The sequence below is a fragment of the Protomyctophum parallelum genome (genome assembly GCF_964188405.1).
Source record: "Protomyctophum parallelum genome assembly, chromosome: 2".
Classification (NCBI taxonomy): domain Eukaryota; kingdom Metazoa; phylum Chordata; class Actinopteri; order Myctophiformes; family Myctophidae; genus Protomyctophum; species Protomyctophum parallelum.
The window spans coordinates 35,642,086-35,662,366 of NC_139699.1; the positions used below are offsets into that span (position 1 = coordinate 35,642,086).

The following is a 20,281-nucleotide window of genomic DNA, read 5'->3' on the forward strand; positions in this document are numbered from 1 at the left end:
GTTTCCTACTGTAGGTTCACTTCCTGATCACTTTTATGCAAGGTTTAGTTGGTGTGAGTGTGTTGTTTGTGTGAACGGCAATACAAGAATAAACCAGAATAAAAAGACACTGATGTCGAGTTGTTGCCGACGGTCCGATGCCAAAGAAATATCCAGTACAAGGAAGACTATTTAGTTCCATAGTGTGTGTGATTGAATAGAAAAACGTACATATACCTTTATTTGCCGATGGGTTCTCAGTGGAGGCAGCCTGACATTGGACCTCAAAGGTATTTTTGAAGGACTATGATGATGGATCTAAATGAGGCCGAGTCAACTGTGCATAGGGGTTAACCTCTCGTCTACAACAAGAACCCCAGCGACGAGCCACTTCTTCAGATAGTCTACATTTAGTCTATCTCTATTCTCTACTGAAATCCAGTCTCTGTTTTCCTGCGTGGGTGTTTCTCGTGCGTCTTTAAACAGATGCTTCAACATGTTTAATAGACGTTGTATTTTCCGCTGTGAAAGTGTTTTTTTGCCCACGCAAAGTTTACAACAGGCATTAATATACTTGGCATCTTTGACAGAATAATACTGATACATGTATCTGTCATGTTCCGTCACTCTGATCTTTTTGTCTCTGTTGTGGTGTTGTCAAGCCTGAAGCGAGTGTGACGGCTGCATACACTACGTCATAACTGTGTGCGGGCTATGCAGGTTAAAAAGAACAGATCTACAAGCTACAGCACATCTCTGTTTTTACCCGTTGATAGCTTGTAGATCTATTCTATTTTTGCTTGCCATGCAACAACTTGCTACTATGAGTGCAGAACGAATGAACAAAAACAAAAGACGCTAATTTGTAATGAGTAACGCAGCGTGTTTTGGCGAGTAAATATGAATAATATTACTATTTTGGCAGAATAATTCATTATACTACTCGTTACTGGGAAAAGTAAGAATATTACAGTAATATATTAATAGTAACTCGTTACTGCCCAACACTGCTTGACAGTGACACTGATTTGGGACTGGGGGCTGATGGGTCACAGGTTTTGTGATCCGAATACCGCACTGCATATTTAGACGGCTTGAAACATTACATACAAGAAAGTTAATATCATGTTGACCATGCAACTTTTCAATCCTCATACTCATGCTTAACATGGACTTGTTGTTTCTTTCCAGCTGGGTTCCTGAGGCCTGTGGTCATCTTTGGTCCCATTGCAGACACTGCCAGGGAGAAACTGGCTAGAGAGGAGCCAGACATTTTTGAACTAGCAAGTAAGTTTTTTTCAAGATCAGTCTTATGTGGGTTTTTTTTATACCATCTCATGGATTTGTAAATCCGTTATACCTCTAAGAGCAACATGGATGACTTTTCCCACATGTTCTCATGTGTTTACCTTCCTAAATGCATACAGTAGCTAATGTAGTAGCAGGGTGTCATTTAAGCACTTAAACCCTCTAGACTTGATAAACTGGACCTGAGTTGCTTCTGCACTTTTTTCCCACCTACACCAAATCTCTTCGACAAAAATAATCTATCTACAAGCTCACAACGAGTCAGGACGCGCTGTGAGCTTGTAGATTGTGCCCCCCAGAATATGGATACGGGGTTCAAGTGTTTAAATGGAGTAATGTGGGAGAGGATGTTTACCCACTCTCCACCCCTTTTTCTTTATTATTGCAAGTTAGCTCCTTCACGTAAAGAAACATTCATTGCTCTTGCAATGAAAATCATGAGCCACTGAGCATAACGGAGTGATGCCGTGAGAAAGAGAGAACTGGCACAACTATCTCATTTTACTACTTCACACAGTCATTTTTCAGCTTAGGGCTCCCTCTCCAGCTTCCCTCCCATCTTCCACAGGAATGAATGTTGGCCACCCTGAAAATTACAAACATCTATCTGTGAAATTGAAATTTTAAGTTATGATGAACTCAACTAAATGGATGGTTGTTGTTGTTCTTGTTCGTAAGAGCTTGCCGTCATCCACATTGAAATATAATCTACACTGTCACATGGATTAAAGTTCTCTGTTGATTTCCGTCATTTTGATTCTATAGAGGGCAGTAAAACGTGGCGCAGGGTGGGTACCTCACCACTGAATGTTAGACAACAGGCAGACATAAGTTAACCCAATTGAACAAAATGGGCCTATAAATGATCAGTAATTATCAAGGTAACTTATTTTCAAGTAATCCTGGACTATATTTTAATGCTATAAGTTAATGCACACTTAAAATCTTCCCCTGTCATTCCAGACTTCATTTTTAACAAAATGTTACTTTCTTTAATAGACCCGACAGTCTCCAAATGTGCAAGACAATGACATTTTAAATGGATTAACTACAGTTAATGAATCTACAGATCAAGAGTCATAGTTTACAGTCTACACTTTGCCTTTAGGCTATATCTTGACTTCAAACCATAAACGCATCCTATGCTAAAATGGCAATCTAAACATGTACTTCAATGTTAAAACCACAGAGCATTTGATTAACTTGATTCATTGATTCATTGAGGACGATATGCGCTTTAAGATGATATGAAATGCAAAAGTGATAAGAGCGGAACACTCAATCTTTTAGGTACGTATACTTGATTCATGAGGTGACTAGACTGTCTCTCAATTCCACTTGTACTGTTTCTCTATTTATTTGCCTCTCTCTTCCAGTCACTCAGTCACCCTGTCTTTCTTTCCGAGGTTAATTTCACACCTGGAGGAATTGCAGCGCTCTCTAATGTTTAGTTTTCTTCTCCACACCCAGCATTGAATTTCAATTACCTTAAGTGCACTGACACAGTCACACACATGAAGTGATTCCACTCCCCGTGATGATTGTTTACATAGCTCTAAGTCTTTGTAACTGTATTTTCTTTTCAGAAACACAGCAACAGGAAGGAGGGGAAAGTATGTCAATGTCATGTTATTTTTCTTTGTTTCTTTTTTTCATCTTTTTTCCCCCTTTTTATTAATCAATCGATCAATGAACGATAGAATTGTGTAGTGTTGCTGGTTAGGTGGCCTATTTTGTAGATGTGTTTGAATAGTATGTTGCTGGTTAGGTGGGCTACTTTTACTTTATAGAATAGATGTGTTTGAATAGTATGTATTGCTTGGTTATATCTTAAAGGGGGGTATACCACTCAATTTTAAGAATTCAATTATCTTATTATTCTGTCCTATGACAGTCCAGTCTGCATAATCTAAACACTCCCTAAAGCTATAGACCTACACTATGTGATTTTACAATGTAATGTAGCTACCGGTACTGCTCTGTAGTAAATGAACTGCAGCATGATTTTGTTGATTTGGTGGATATTTGCCTTAACATAGAACACCATTTATAATATGAAAGTCCTATCACGTCCAAGAAATGTTCCCAGTATATAAGAAATGATCAAATATGCCGTCACTTCCATATTAACTAACTTTTCATTTTCTGGCTACTGGAGAGAATAGTTAATATTATTAAAAGTGGACCAAACTGTCCTGGGTACATGAGTAATGTCCTAGTTGAATTCAGTAGTATTCCCCTCTTCTTTGAGTAGGTTGCCTCATGTAGAATTACAGATGGGCAGCATGTGCAGTGCAGTCATAAACCAATTGGAAAATGACTTGTTTTTTCCTGAACCCTTTTGCTCATATTCTTTTTTTAAAGAAAAAAAAAGGGGATTAGGAATTATGACTTTATTCAGGTTCAGTAGTGAGTTGATGTACAGTATGTAGGTTAGCAGTTTTTGTGTTTTATGTTTCAATTGGCTTGGAATCATTTGACATTTTTCCACTCTTTGTAAAAAGAGTTTGTATCACGATAGATGTGTACTGAATATGCTACAATGAAACGGAGAGTTCTTATCCACTTATTCCTTCTTTACAAATTCGCCTTTTAAACCATCAAAGCTGCCTATGGTGGATTTTATGTTGTTTTTTGTGTCTTGAAATTGCTATCCTACCAATGTAAGACTTGGCACATGGACGGTATAATAATCATAATGATAAAATAATTAACAGATTAAAAAATGTCATTATGAATTGGAGTTCCAGTTACAACGTTGCATAAACGTGCATTTTAAATATATACCGACACCTTAGGTTGTGGCAGAACTGTGGTATCTAAAATTCACATAAGAATTGCCCCAAAATGTAATCCGTATATAAAATTTGTTTAGGCTTAGTTTTGTTGGCTTTACACATGACTTATGGTTTGCAGTCGACAATAATTCAAGTCACAAATGTACACAACAGATCCCATGCAAATCCATCAAAGGGGGATGTTGATGGTGGCACTTATAGAAACCTTTAATAGGAAACTGGATGTACTTACAGTAGGTTGTAACTGTCACAATGCATGCATGGACCACTATAAAACTCTCCAGCTTCCACACAGCTGTCAAATTGTGACAGCTTTGGATCTTTAACATTCTTGCACACACTTAAACTCCTAAGTTGAGGTTTTCAATTATCTTTTGGCGTTTGAAATGCATATTTGTTTGGACTGTTTTTATAGATGGTTTTGTTGACCGCAATATCTTTTAATATGTAAGAAATGAAGAGGTTAAAGCTTGCCCATATGTTTTTTTTGTGGCAGTTTACACAGTGAAGTTCTCAGTGTTCATTTAACCCAGGGTTTTACCGTGTAGATACAGTAATATCCTGTTTAGATTATTGTTAGTTGGATGATTCCCAGAGAGCACCTTGGTCTCAGTCATATAATCTTCTACACAACCTTGTCCAAGGCACTGAGGTTTACAATGGACGTTAATCTGGAATGACCTTCCCGCTCTTGAATGTGTGTTATACATCATGTCAAAGCTTCACATGTAACACATTTCCTGCGCTGCAGTTAAACGCATATGTGCTATATTTAATTGCACGTGCACATTCATTTTATATACTACTTTTGTTTTTTCCCTAAAAACCCCTCCGCCCAAAAATGACTTGAACGCTATTGCATGAACTGAAGCAGAGGTCTCCCATTTTATCTTCATTATCTACAGGCTTTCCATAAACGTACGTTTGTCCACTCCCATACATAGATGGTAAATAATCTGCCGATAGATCTGTGAACGGGAGTCGACAACTGCACACTAATATGATGTGTTGTTGTGGCACAGACTGTGTTGTGCAGCCTGTCCATGGCGTTGACGGAGCGCTATAACTGTTGGTTGGTCTCCTCCTACAGAGAGTGAACCCAGGGATGCTGGAACCGACACCAAGAGCTCTGGCATAATCCGACTGCACACCATTAAACAGATCATTGACCGCGTGAGTGAAGACAGACACACGCACGCACAAGAGAGACATCTTCACTTCTTCTGACACCTTATGACACTTGGGCTAGGCCAGTGGTTTAAAAAAAAAAAAGCCCATGGCACACCAATGGGCAAGTCGGAATCTGATGCTCATTTGTGTTCTTGTAGATCTGCTATTTTTTCTATTTTTGAAAATGTGTGAAAATAAATTTGAATTATAATTTTTCAGTATATTTTTCAGAATAGTGACATGCCCAAAATAGGGACGCCAGGTTGAAAGTGGTTATCAAAAGAATGTGTCTCTGTATTTAGAAAGGAGTGCACACAAAGTTATGATATAGTACATTAAATGATCATTTGTATTTGTGTAGTTGTATACACTTCTATGTGTCCACTGCCTAGGCATATAGGCAGTGAGATGGCAGGGAGTTCAGTGGCTTTTATACAGCTCATTGCTGCCCCCTGGTGCACAGTACTGGTCATTAACAGTAGCATCGGTAATTATGGATCTGAGAACATTGGTGTAGCGGTTGTCAAGGACCCCCAAATTAATATGCATTTGGCCACCCAATCTGAAAATATTTGGTGTTAAAATATTGTGGTGTTGAAATGTTTCCAAAATATTCCAAAATGTCTGAGAATGTATGAGATTTTTGTTGGCTATTTTCAAATAGCCAACGTATGAAGGCGGTTAAACTGATTTATATGCTATTAGCTCATTTTGCTGGGCACACCCTGAAACCCCTGGGGGTCCCCGGACCCCACTTAGAGAACCACTGGTGTAGGACAACGTGTTGTGTATTTTATTTGTTTTCCATTTGACAAAAAACTCAGATCACATATCTGTCTGTTCTATATAATGTGAGAATAAAAGTGTACTGTACATGCATTTCAACATGTCTCTGTTCTTGTTTTTCCTTTTTGGTGTGTGTGTCTGACAGGACAAACATGCAGTGCTGGACATCACCCCTAACGCTGTGGACCGTCTGAACTATGCTCAGTGGTATCCCATCGTGGTGTTCCTCAACCCAGACACCAAGCAGGGGGTCAAGACCATGAGGACGCGCCTCTGCCCCGAGTCCAGGAAAAGTGCCAGAAAGCTCTACGACCGAGCTCTCAAACTGCGGAAAAACAACCACCACCTCTTCACCAGTGAGTAGAATAGAATAGAATAGCTCTTTTATTGTCATTGTAACACGTACAACAAAATTAAAAGTGCCAACCGATCAGTGCATCAAATCACTAAATATAATACCGGTATATCTGAAAGCTAAAAGAAAATCTATAAATAAGCTACAATTAAATAACTAATATACAACAAATTCGCAACCATACATCCTCTTGTTATTGCACAAACCCTTATTGCACTTGAAACGTGTATTTCAGCAAGCGATTATGTTTTAGCCGCATTGAGTATGATTACCGCGGTGGGATAGAAACTGTTTTAGAGTCTGTTTGTCCTTGATTTGATCTCCTTGTACCGTCTACCTAATGGCAACGGTTCGAACAGGGAGTACTGTCCCAGCGGTGTCCCAGGGTGGGAAGTGTCCTTTATAATGTTCTGTGTTTTTTAGACAGCGGGATCTGTGGAGGTCTTCTAGTTTAGGGGAGAGGGCAGCCAGTGAGTGTAGGGGGAGGAATCGATAGAACGGACGTGGGAAAAGAGAAGATAAATGGTTCAGAGAAAGATTTAGCAGGGGTCAAAGTGAGAAGCAGCAGACAGTTGACAGCCAAGCGGTGTAACGTTAGACGCTGTTTCGTAGAGTACCCTTGTCATGCCGTGGCCCTGTTCTGTCAAACCCTGTCAGACTGTTCCCATCACACACACACACACACACACACACACACACACACACACTCACATATTTAGACGTTCCCAGCTTACCCTGTTCCAATGAGGGATGTGGAGTGTAATGACACTTCTTGTTAAGAGCGCCTGTAACAGTCTAGAGAGCAACAGTGTCTGTATCATCTTTGACCTCTGTTTCTTGTAGACACTTGATAATTGACGTGTGTTCTCTCTACTCGTCTATTGCTGTCCCTTTCCCCAATATAACCATCCTAATTATACTGGTGTGATCCCTCCACTCTGTTATTTGTATGTGTTGGCTCCCTGTGCTAATCTGATAAGTATTGTTTTTGTTGTCATTGCGGCCGCCCATAAACATTACTTAATTAAGTGTGTGTGTGTGTGTGTGTGTGTGTGTGTGTGTGTGTGTGTGCGTGCGTGCAGGCGAGGCCAAATCGGTTATGCAATCATTCACAAAGGTGTAGCCTCTTTCCATAAAAAATAACATCGTATACATGTTTTTTATGTGCTTTATTCAGCTATTGAAATCCTAACATTAAACTAGACAACAGACCAGTTCATTCTTAAGCCATATTTTGGGGCTGTAATAGATCTATATATTTTGTTAATTAAAAATCTGTAGTAAATACTAAGAGCCATGTTTTGATTTTCGATGGGGCAAGAAAGTTCCAAATGCCATATTGTCCGTCAAATCACACTTTCATGCTCGGAATATATGTGAATACAACCCAAATTTAGTTTTATATCCTGGATTGGGCCTTTAATTGTCAGACATTAGTAGTCATTATGTTTTACTACTTTTAACTTCACTGCCTCTACTGTAAACTCTTCGGTAGGTTTACCTTGTCTTTTCTATAAAAGTAATTTACTCTTCATCCTACTATAAATGCGCCACGTCTCTGCGTCTGTGTGTGTGTACGGTTGTAATGCACGTAACTCGAGAACCGTTTGACCCACCGAATCATATTCGACACACGCGTTCCACACCCCTGCAGGGAGTGCAGTGCCAGGTATCGAGTCGTCGAACCCACGGTTCTCCAGAGCCACCACAAAAGGCTCTGGTCAGGCTCTGCCAGTGGGCCTAATGAGGCCAACTCCTTGTTGTTTCTTGTTTCAAAAGTGTTTTACCAAACATGTAAGATGTGCCACCTTAATGATTTATATTTAAAGGATTCTGTTGACATCTGAAAGTCTACGTTTCATCTAGTACAGAAATCAATTTATTGTTTTGTACACAAAAGTGGCACCAGTTACCTGTAAATCAGTGCTGAACAGTTTGTAGTTTTACAATAGCCGATAATTCAGTATTGATGGGAGAGATGTATTTGTTTTTGTCTTCTCTGTGTTGTTCAGCCACCATTAACATGAACAACATGAATGATGGTTGGTACGGAGCACTGAAGGAGAACATCCAACAGCAGCAGAACCAGCTGGTGTGGGTTTCAGAGGGCAAGGTAACATTAACACACTCATATCCTCAATGCAGACACTCAGCCAATGTGTTCTATTGTGACTCTGAATTCAGAATATACACACCCTTGTAGTGGTGCAAAGGTTAATCAAACTAATTTAATTAATAGATTATTGAAAAGTAATAGATGTTGATCAAATGATCTCCCCCCCCCCCCTCTATCTGCCACTTGTATATAACGGGTGTCCCCTGTGGCACACCCGTTATATTCTCAGCTAATCGCAGCGCAGGATGGCACACCTCTCAGCCAGTCATAGTGCCAATTTTGGCACCATACATGGGCATTTTTCAGCGACCCAGAAATGCGCCAATTCCATCCTCAAATTTTGAGGACATTAATAAAATGATTAGTTATTAGATATTGGATAGATTGGAGCCGATTCGTTAAACGCTATAATCGATACTTGCAAGCCTACACCCTTGTTTAATCTCTCTCTCTTTCCCTCCCTCTCCACCTCCATCCAGGCCGACGGCGCTCCAGAAGACGACCTGGACATCCACGACGACCGCTTGTCCTACCTTTCGGCGCCGGGCAGCGAGTACTCCATGTACAGCACGGACAGCCGCCACACCTCCGACTATGAGGACACGGACACGGAGGGTGGCGCCTACACTGACCAGGAGCTGGACGAGACGCTCAACGACGACGCGGGCCCACCCTCGGAGCCCGCCCTCACCCGCTCCTCGGAGCCCGTCCGCGAGGACCCGCCCGTCATCCAGGAGCCCCCAGGCTACGCCGGTTACCAGCGCACCGGACCGCAGCCGGACCCAATGAACCGCATCGACCCGGCCGGCTTCAAGGCCCCGGCGCCCCAGCAGGTAGCGTTTCTGAGAACCGTGCGTCTCCCCTGTTGTCTGGAGGCCGTGGTTTGCGTTAGGAGGGTGTTCTGGAAGCGCTATTGAAAAAAAGAAAATGCCTTTTTATAAACTATTCGTATCCTAAAATACGTCTGTCTATCTATCTGTATGTCTATTGCTACAAGTGCATTGGGAAAGTGAAAACCTCTGTGGCCAAGTATTTATCAAACCTATACAAGATTATATATTATATATATACATATACGTATGGTTATATAATTATAGATTTATTTATCTATTTATTACCTCTATCTTTAGCTGCTGTTACCTCTATCTTTAGCTGCTGGTTGATGTTTGCGAGTGCGCGCGTGTGTATGTATTTGTGTGTTTTTTTTAAATTATGTTTGAACTGAAGAACCTAATAATAAGCCTGACTGTTACTATTGTACTCCGTATTACCACAAGCTGTCTTATTAGCGTGACTGTTGTTCCTGTTGCTGCTGTTCTCACTGGGAGAAGAAACCTATATGTTTGTCTTATGTGTCTGTATCAAATAATCACCTCTGTGCACTTCCTAGTTACTGCTGATTTACCTGCGGTCAGGACTGATGATGTGACACCAAGAAAGTATTATGTGCATGTTGGAAAATAATAGTTAATCCAGTATTGCTGTAAAATGTATTGAGTAAAATATTTATCGAGGCTCGATTGGCCGTCCTGATATCCAAAGCTAAACTTTTGTCCTGATGATGTCAATGAACGTAAAAAAAGACAAAAAAAAAGAAACTAGCAAATAACTGTAATACAACCCTAGAATTAAAATGAAGTCACTCTACATTACTAATGAAAATGTTGTCCTGCTGCTAATTCCTGACCCTCACATGCCCCTGTTTGGTCCAAAAATCACTAGTATGGAGTATGGAGGCGGGTGGTTACCTGTAGGCAGAAAAGAAGAACGTAAGGTTTGCAGAGGGGGCTGTCAACATAGTTGTGACTAGAGAGCACCGTAGCGTATCGGCACATGTTATTAAACATTTCTGAACCACTTCACAGACAACAGAGGCCGCTGACATCCCTAGCATCCCTCAGCAGCCTGAGCCCCTGGCTGAGACATTGCCCCCTGCTGTCGACATCACTGTAAACACTGTAGGGGGTTTGAGCCCCGATGAGCCTCCTCCTTCAGCTCCCCACAGCCAGCCCAGCCCCAGTCCCAGCCCCAGCCCCAGCCCTGAGGCTGGCTCTCTTAGGAGGCCCACCCCTGAGCTAGCCCCTCAGAGCGTGACGCCAGAACCTCTCCAGTCTGGACTGCCCAGTTCAGAACCAAAGGTATCCATCTGACCGTCAACCTGGGAGGCTCTCCACGGCCTGGTTTCAGCTTGGCTCGGTGTGGCTCTGGCCTGGCTGGCCTCTGTCCTCCCGCCTGTGCTGCTACTGCTGCTGCCTGTGTATCTACCTACCTCCTGCTGCAACGCTTTTCTCTTTTTCCTTCCGCCGTGCATGTCTACTGGCCATGTTGCCGAAAGAGACTGGTGTGTTTGGGTGTGAGTGTGTGGGTGGGCGGGTGCACGTGCCAGAGCGTGAGTGAACGCTGGTAAACAACAGTGGGCATGGAGGAGAGGATGGCTGTCCTACATATAGAGAAGAGCAGTGAAGATCCTGAGGCTCTCTCTCACTGTTGCTTACCTTTCTTTGCATGGCTGCAACATGTTTGACTTTGTCTTCCTTTAACCAGTAGAATTAGATTGGTTTGTGACTTTTGGTTAATGCGAAGAGAATGGACAATTGTATTTATTTTACAGTTCATTACATTCATTTTCAGTCATTTTAATCTGTTTATCCCCATTTGAAACGTAACCTTGTTGTCAAGTACAGTTTAGCGGAAATATTCCAAAACTTGAACTCTTAATGGTTACTTCTCAAATATCAGGATTTTCAGAAAGGGTTACTGTGTACTATGTACGGTATGCGCTTATAAAGTTAAAGTTTTGTTATTTTTTATGAAAGAACAGGGTGACATTTTCTCTCCCAATTGAACATGCTTCAGTAGTACCCAAAAACAGAACTAAAACTTATAATATTATGGTTTTGGCCTCTATTTTTATACCTTCTGTTTGTGTTCAAACAGTGTGGTTGTCTATGCAATTGTATGAACTGCATAGACAAGAAAAAATGGAACTCATTGTTTTTCTGTATTTTATTTTTTTATTAACTTAAATTCTTTTTAATTTTACTGTTAAAGTTGAGGTGTTGTGTGGTCATGTGTTCTACGTTTCTGTGTATATTGGCTGTGCTACTTCATCTCAACTATAATCTATCTGACCAGTAACCCCTCCCTCTCAGTTTCTCTATTTCAGGTCTTTCCCTCATTCTCTCCTTTCCTTTTCTGAAATTAATTTCACAGACTTGTTTTTAATATTCTCCTTGTGTTGTCCTTTACCTGCGAATTTACATTTCCTCTTTTTCATTCAATGTTTGTACAGTATGTTGGTGCATACAACCTGGTTATTGACTATTTTTCTCTTTTTTGTTTTGTTTGTTTTGTTTTGGGGTGTGTTTTCGTTAGATGTTCCAGAAGGACCCATACATCATAGAAAACCCAGCGAGAACCGGCCATGGTGTAAAGCCTGGAACGTACGACCCCCAGCAGGCATACCACCCAGACCAGCAGCCATACAGAGATTATGACCACCCGCCCAGTCGCTATGACGTCAACAGCAGCGGAGGTGGTTACCCGGAACCAAAGTACCGCACCTATGACTCTCACGTGCCCTACGAGAACAGCGTGCCTCACTACGAGCAGCAGCAGTGGAACCCCTACAATCAGCCTCCCCCTGCAGCTTCCCCCCAGGGCTATGACCCTCGCCTGCCCTACGGGGAGGCTCCGGACCGCCAGTACAGCCCTCCGCAACGTTACGACGAACCCCCGCCTCAGCAGCCTTTCGATGGGCGGCCTCGCTATGGCAAACCAGCAGGTACAGCGCCCATTCGTTACGACGAGCCTCCGCCTCCAGGTCTGGGGTACGACCTGCGACCGCGCTATGACCAGGAGCCACATCCAGCTGCCTATCCTCCAGCCCGCTCCCCGGACCCTGCAAGCCAGCGGCCTGTCTACAGCCAGGGACCGCCGCCGCCACAGCAGCAGCAGCAGCAACAACAGCACAGAGGTTACAAACCACAGCAGTATGACCAGGCTCCTGTAAACCCAGAGCCCAGTCCCACGCCACCTCCCAAAGCCGAGGCTCCCTCGCCTTCCCCTGTGGAGCCTGTGTTCACTGCGTCTCCCAGCCCCCTCCCATCACAACCCACAGAGGAGGAGGAGGAGGAGGAGGAGGAGGAGGAGGAGGAGCAGCAGCAGCAGCAGCCGCCAGAGGATGACCCGGCAATGCAACCCCAGTCGGTCCTCAACCGGGTTAAGATGTTTGAGAACAAACGCTCCGTGTCCGTGGACCGAGTCGGAGACGCTGGCGTTGCATCGGGGATCAGGGTACGTACGGCTGCTTATGTACAGCGCTAAAGGCGACCACAGTAAAATCCTTAGTGTTCATTTAACACCACTGTAACCAAATTAACCTGTAACAATCAGTTACAAATTGATTAAAATACACATTGTACCACAGTAGACAGCTCTCAGTCAGTTACAATTTGATAATTCCTTATAACAAGATGGGCTTGTTTTTCATGTCTTACTGACCAAAGTGACCATGTTGATTCCCATTTTTGCTGTAGGCTGCCGATTTGCCTGTAAAGCCAGGTGGAGGAATGCCCAAAGCGAACTCACTAAGTAACCTGGATCAGGAGAAGGCCTTCAGGTAAGCCACCAACTCTGCTTTCTGTTACTTCTGTTCCACCGGCTCCGGCTGATGTCTCAGAATGGTACTCTTATCCTACTGTGGAAACTCAAATGTTTGATATTAAGTCAGTATTCACCATATTCACATGGCGGCCATTTTGCATTTAAGTCATACTTAAAGTGCCACCCGGGGTGGCATTTCTTCCCAACATCTAAATATGTCGTGACTCGTGAGAGCAAAAAAGCCGCTGCTACAGTACGTGAAAATAGTCAATGCTGAGCCTGAGCCCCAAATGATTTGTTTGTAACGGATATCTCTGTAATCCTAAATGCATGATCTTTTCATTTCTCTATTCTCACCACATCTACACTCTTTTATCATGTCATAACCTCCTCCGCTATGACATCTCCCTGACCATAGCAGAGCCCCGGAGCCTCAGAAACCACAGTCCATGGTGGCAGAGGATGACGTCGTTCGTCCCAACCATTACAACCCTGATGAAGATGAGGAGTACTACAGGAAACAGCTGTCTTACTTTGACAGGCTCCAGGCCGGCCCCACTAAACCACAAGCCCAGTCTGGATACAATTACCCCAGGTAGGCGACAGACACCGTGGCATGTGTTGAACCTGATTTTGATGTTCACTCTGTTTGGCCTCATTGTCTCCACCAGGCCGAAGGCATGGGGGGAGAGTATGTTTTGCACTCCGTCCGTCCGTCCGTCCGTGTGTGTGTGTCCGTGAGCAGCTAATCTCGGCCACCGTTAACCCGGTCGATGCCAAATTTTGCACACACACGCCCTGGATGCCAACGATGAACCTCTGCCCCAAACTTTCCAGAACGGCCTGTTATAGCGCCACCAGGAGGCCGCTTTGTGCAAAACAAGTTTTTGCACAGTACACCTACAGATTTTGTCCAAACATCACGCAAATTGGTACACAGTCTCTCTAGAGCCATTCAACGAAACCGGTCTTTCAGATTTCTCAGACTCCATCCTGATTGGTTAAGATTGGCTTCCAAAGTTCACAGGAGTGCTCAGTTTCAAACAAAATGCTGCAAATCATGAACACATCGCGTGATTTCCGTGAAATTGTGCACCCACATTCCCACTAGGCCGAGGACGAAATGCCACATGAACAATTTCAACTCAGCCTCTATAACGCTATGTGGCGCTATAACTGGCCCAAAAGTGTTTTTACCTCTAACTGCACGGATCTGTGGATAACTTTGTATGCCAACTCCCTAGAGGCCAAGGAAAAACCTTTGCCTGGAATTTTTCACATCTGCTCTTTATAGCGCCACCAGTTGGCCAACATATGTAAAACACATTTTCTATTATTACTCCTTCAGATTTTATCCAAATTTCACGCAAATCGGTACACATGATCTCCATAGTCATGTGATCAAGACAGGTTTGTTTGATTTCTCATATTCCATCCTGATTGGCCACGATTGGCTCCTACAGTTTTCAGGAGTAGCCCGCTTTGTACAAATCGCCACAACTCCTCAACGCAGCGTCCGATTGCGATGAAACTGTGCACGCATATTCCCACTAGGCTGAGGAAGAAATGCCACTTGACAGTTTTCAACAGCCTGATGGTGGCGCTACAACAAGCCAAGTCGCGTCATGCACTCGTTTATTTGTGTTGCCCTGCTACCCAACCACCAGATGAAGGCAAGCTGCAATGTCCTACATTCCTATCCTCCTGGTGGAGACCTGTGCCCAGAAGGGCACTTTTTCTAGTTAGCTGTGTTTCTGTACAACTTGAAAATGAATTAATAAGTGAAAAGTACAGTACCTGTACCACATTAAGAAAATCACACCTGTGTGAAGTGAGCGGTGCAACTATACATTTATTGTTGTAGTTACTGTACTGTGGTCTGTATACTGTATTGCAGTGCACTGTGCTCTCTCCTGTAGTGTACTACTCTGTGCTGTACTCTACTGGCCACTTTAGGTGGTGCAGCTTTCCGTCCTTGGACATTCATAGGCTACAGACACAGGGACAGACATACGGATACACATAGGTCCGTAACTGAGCGGACGCACCGCTCAAAAAAAGAAATTTGCAAATGTATTTCCGTCACACTTCCCTTTATTAGTTTTTTCATTTTTTTTTTCATTAAATAAGCAATTTTACTGTGTGTGTGGGGTATTGAAACTTATATATATTTTTCTCCAGACTATACAGTATCAAAATGGAATGTATAATCATGTTGCTGTCATGTGCTACAGGGCGGAGTCAGTAGAGAAAATAAGTCCAGTGGAGAAGAGATACGAACCTATTCCCCAGGTGACCCCTGCTCTTCCTCCAGCAATACTGCCCAAACCCACCCCATCTGAAGGTACAACTGGCTCCTTTGAATTAAAATCAATAAAATCATATAAATCATATTCTATGTATTCTATTGTCTATAAAACATTATAATGACCAGAGGACTGACTTAAAATATACTTGTTAACATATGCTGAGAGGTAATCAGTTGTTTTCCAACTCTGCTTACCAACATTCATGTGTACGTGCTTAACATGTGCATACTACATTGCATACACAGACACACACGTACACAGTGTAATCTTTGTATTTCACCAAAAGCTAAGCCTCCAGGCCGAGAAGACACGGTCCAGAGCAATTTCCTGCCGCACAAGAGTTTCCCTGAGAAATCTCCGGTTAACGGCACCAGCGATCACCCTCCCAAACCATCCACAGGCAACGGAGCTCCACCTACTTCTAGCTACAACCGCTACGTCCCCAAGCCCTACACCAACTCTGCAAGGCCGTTCGAACGCAAGTTTGACAGCCCCAAGTTCAACCACAACCTGTTGCCTAACGACAAGCCGGAACTGGCTGTTAAGGTAGGCAGCAGAATAGTTATTACTGAGTTTGAGGATGTACTTCAGTTATCATGTGCACAATGTGTATCTGTCTACATACTTATTTTAACGTTATAAAACATAAATAAATCTACCCTTTTAACAGTGTAGTTGGAAATAAAGTTAAATTAATACAAATCAAAATAAACGTACACGTCAGCTTTATGCTGCCTTGACTCAACTTCTTTTCCTGCACTATGACTGCTCTTTCATCATTCCCCTCCACCTCCTGGGGTTGTGGTGTGCTTTAATTACTTTCAGAACGGACCCTTTTACCACAACTCATTAGTTAACGTGAATAATATGTTTTAAAGGCCAGTAATGATTAGATGGATAACTGCATTGTCTTCATTACACTGGTAGAATGTTATTTAGAAAACCTCTTGGGATCTTAGAGTGATGTCTGGTACACTCCATACAAAATACTGCTGCAGTGGATATTACTGTGTGCATTGTGCTGATGGCGATACAACGGAACGTCACATCATAATACTGCCATTGTAGGTACAAATAATAGAAAACCGCAGAGCATTGCGCTTGTGTTTTTCCATACCAACAATATTTACAGTTTTATTGAGGCAGCATAAGCTTCTGTCATTTTTGTATCAGTAAGCTATATACAAAAGGAGTTAGACCCAAGCAAGCCAAGAGGGAAATAATCTCTTTTGATCATCATGCACATGTCTATCTACCCATGTTTCTCCAATACAGGGCCCAAGTCCCAGCCCAGTGAAGCCCCAGAGCACAGACCCAGACAGTGTACAGTACATTAATATCTACCCATGTTTCTCCAATACAGGGCCCAAGTCCCAGCCCAGTGAAGCCCCAGAGCACAGACCCAGACAGTGGCCTGGACACCTTCACCCGTACCATGGACCACCGTTCAAAATACCAACACAACAACGTTAATGCTGTTCCCAAGGCCATCCCTGTCAGGTATCAACACATCTGCATCGGTGACCAGTCACCCATATGACGACGTCCCCTTCTGTACAAAATGTCACTATAAGCTCCCCTGTCTGTCTGTCTGTCTTGTCAGCCCCAGTGCCCTTGATGACGACGATGATGACGAAGGCCACACGGTGGTGGCGACCGCACGTGGGATCTTCAACTGCAATGGCGGAGTTCTGAGCTCCATCGAGACTGGCGTCAGCATCATTATCCCACAGGGTGCAATCCCCGAGGGCGTCGAGCAGGAGATCTACTTCAAGGTCTGCCGAGACAACAGCATACTGCCACCGCTTGACAAGGAAAAAGGTAGCGCAACTTTGATGGAGCAGATGAAGGTGTGCGCTCGTGCGAGCTCCCCCTTCTTTCAGTCTACACAACATTGACACTGTCCTGTGTTTGTGTCTCTAGGAGAGACCCTGCTCAGCCCTCTGGTGATGTGTGGTCCCCACGGTCTGAAGTTCCTGAAGCCTGTGGAGCTGCGCTTACCTCACTGTGCGTCTATGACCCCTGATGGTTGGTCTTTTGCTCTAAAATCCTCCGACTCCTCGTCGGGTACGCTGTCCTCTTTCTGTTCTTTTGGGGTCTTTTGGGATGGCTGTGTGATAAAATTGATGGCTGTGGTTCACTTTTTTTTTTAACTATGTTTCCCATAGTATTGATTTCATTCCACACATAGCTGTTTATAAATGTAGTGCCTGAACATGTTTTGATCACTTCAAATCCAGGCTGGAAATCAATCTAGTGGGAAACCCTGTCTTTTCACTGTTTTATTATGATTTTTGATTCATTCATTTATTCACTTTGGCTCGCTCCATCTGTTCACCCATTGAGCACTGGTTTATTTCATGTGGTATTATTGACTCTCTCTCTCCACCTATTCATGCATTGAGCACTGGTTTATTTCATGTGGTATTCAGATCAAAGATCTCACTCTTCATGGCTTTTCATGGCTTTTACATGCTCAATTGTTGGTATTTCCTTGTTTTATTTTTTCTCAGTCACCTAGTCACACTTTTACACTGTTTCTGTTTAACATGCATGCCTCAGCAAACTCTGTCCTACAACGCTCTGGAAGTCCATTCACTAGAAATCATGCTGCATGCTCTTCTACTACGATTGATTTTTTTTCACATAGCCACCCAGACCTGAAGAACAACTTTGGAGATGTTCCTGGCATGGGAACACATGTCCTCATTTTAAACCTGCCTTTCTTTCATTATCTGAAAAATAAGGGGAAACAAAGGTGCTTTCTGGTGAAAGCACGGCCCTTTTGCACACTTGTAGTAGGAGTGTGCAGGGGTGAACATCCAACGGGAAATGGGAAAAATACCTATAAATTCCTGTCCGCTAGAGGTTCGAATCCACTGTGGTGCATTCGGTTTGCTGAGCATCTACACTACACAAACCCAATTGGCTGTGTTGTGTTCAGTCGGGCGTGTTGAACTGGATTTGTACAGCGGTGATGCAGTACGTCCTCCTGGTGAGGGCTTCCCATTGGCAGGTGAGCCAGTAGGGTACAACAGCCACTGGCAAGACACAGAAATGTGTGGGGAGGACTTGGGGGACTAAATTGAGTTAAAAATGGGATTGGCTACTCTAAATAAGTAACAAATAGAAGTGCTGATTCAAATTCAAAATAGGTTTGAAGTGGCAATAACTTCCATGCTGTGTTCTTTGTACACAGTTGTCTGGTTCGTAAGTGAACCATTTCACTCATTTCAGTGGATAGAGGAGGCTCACCATGGAAAACTCATTGAGATTATTTTTGGATTCTACCTTTCCTCTTTTTTTCTCTTGTTAACTTCCTCTCCCTTAAACAGTGGTACATTTGGCCATGGCCAGGATTAGCTGCTAATTACCAGTAGCCTCATTTTAAGGATGAGTCTTGAAGGAATGTGTGAATTATCAATGAGGATTATCAATGCTGTCCTAATCCTCTTATTGTCAAACAAGGCCAGTTTTCTCCTCAGATCCCTTCTCTCCTCTAGCTCTCCTTTACATTGTAAAATCCTGTGTCAATTTAACTCTATTAGTTAAATTAACACTGATGATGTTACTGTGTACACCCCAACCCCCTCCCTCTCTTACCACATCCCTTTCTGTGTGTAAATGTATGTCAGCTTCTGTTAGAGCAATAAGCCACAAGAGGTCTGAGGTTATCTTGTATTTTATAATGGCTGAGATGCGTGGTGAGACACAACGCGCACCCTCTCAGACATAAAATACAGGGTACCCTCGGACCTCGCGTGGCTTATTGCTTTTCTAAAACGGTTACAAACAATTGGCAATAAACTCGTAAAACTATTCCTACTGGAGAAAGTAGTTATACTTTACGGCCACCAGATAGAAGCATAGAGCCACTTCTTTGTTTACTCAGCCAGTCCAGTCAAGCTTTGTTGATGTCAACTTTTGCCAACTTTTGGTAGATGAATCTCATGGTAACTAACATATCCGATTGGAATTCATATTTCTTTAAATCCAGATTTAGCTGATATGTATGTGAACGTCACGTCAATAACGCTAGCATGGCTACTAAAGGCCTATTCATAGTCCAGTTTTCGGTGAAGAGGTGACCAATTGACCATGGTAAACTACAACATGACGTCACAACGCAGTGGTAACACATCTCTCTGTTTTTACTAACCCGGTGGTCACCTCTTCACTGAAAACTGGACTATGAATAGGCCTTTAGTTACATTACAAGGGTGGTCAGCTGTTCACGGGGGAATAGGAGGCGCTTGCTGTCTTTACAAGTCCCGCCCGGAGCCACTCATTCACAGTCCTATGAGCACGGGCGGTGCTTAGAAGCCCGCACTGCCAGGGTTTGTAAGGACATCAAGCGCTTCCCTTCCCTGTTCAGCTGCAGCACCGTGGAAAGAAATAACAGACCTGGGGTTTATATAAATTGATTTTAAGGTGTAGATTATCGTGACATTTAGTACATGGTCTAATCAGAAAGCATGTATGTTCTATGGTTGAAGTATAGGCCAAACCAAAGCGTTCTGGTATAGCACCACCACCAGGCCAATTTGAAACATTTGCCGTGGATTGTCTTACTTGGCCAACTGGGAGTGTGCATGCAAAGCTTGATGCCAATCAGTACAGATGTTCAAAGATAGACGCATCAGACGCATACACATACACATATACAGTAATCATACTAACAGGGTTTAAAAACATGCAATACATAGTTAAATATAGATGTGTTAGAACACTGACGACATTAATAGACTTGGCAATTATACAGTTTGTTGCTTCACATAATAATAAACTTGATTTGTATAAAGAAAAAAGAAAAGCAAAAGCATAAAACAACATGAGGAAGAGACCTTGTTGGACC

General features: G+C 42.9%; 1 protein-coding gene across 7 annotated transcripts in view; it reads left to right on the forward strand.

Moving 5' to 3' along the window:
- The window catches only part of tjp1a (tight junction protein 1a), an 83,797-nt gene that overhangs the window by 60,462 nt on the left and 3,054 nt on the right, over positions 1–20,281 (forward strand). The window contains exons 15-29 of one of the 7 annotated variants that reach the window (XM_083794152.1): positions 1,171–1,266; positions 2,874–2,900; positions 5,176–5,258; positions 6,187–6,397; positions 8,409–8,509; positions 8,992–9,345; positions 10,378–10,650; positions 11,888–12,808; positions 13,051–13,133; positions 13,536–13,712; positions 15,352–15,461; positions 15,713–15,972; positions 16,790–16,926; positions 17,030–17,247; positions 17,350–17,493. In XM_083794152.1, the coding sequence (XP_083650278.1) occupies positions 1,171–1,266; positions 2,874–2,900; positions 5,176–5,258; positions 6,187–6,397; positions 8,409–8,509; positions 8,992–9,345; positions 10,378–10,650; positions 11,888–12,808; positions 13,051–13,133; positions 13,536–13,712; positions 15,352–15,461; positions 15,713–15,972; positions 16,790–16,926; positions 17,030–17,247; positions 17,350–17,493 (3,195 nt within the window). The remainder of the gene's footprint in view (positions 1–1,170; positions 1,267–2,873; positions 2,901–5,175; positions 5,259–6,186; positions 6,398–8,408; positions 8,510–8,991; positions 9,346–10,377; positions 10,651–11,887; positions 12,809–13,050; positions 13,134–13,535; positions 13,713–15,351; positions 15,462–15,712; positions 15,973–16,789; positions 16,927–17,029; positions 17,248–17,349; positions 17,494–20,281) is intronic. The other 6 variants (XM_083794155.1, XM_083794156.1, XM_083794153.1 and 3 more) reach the window with 6 other exon arrangements.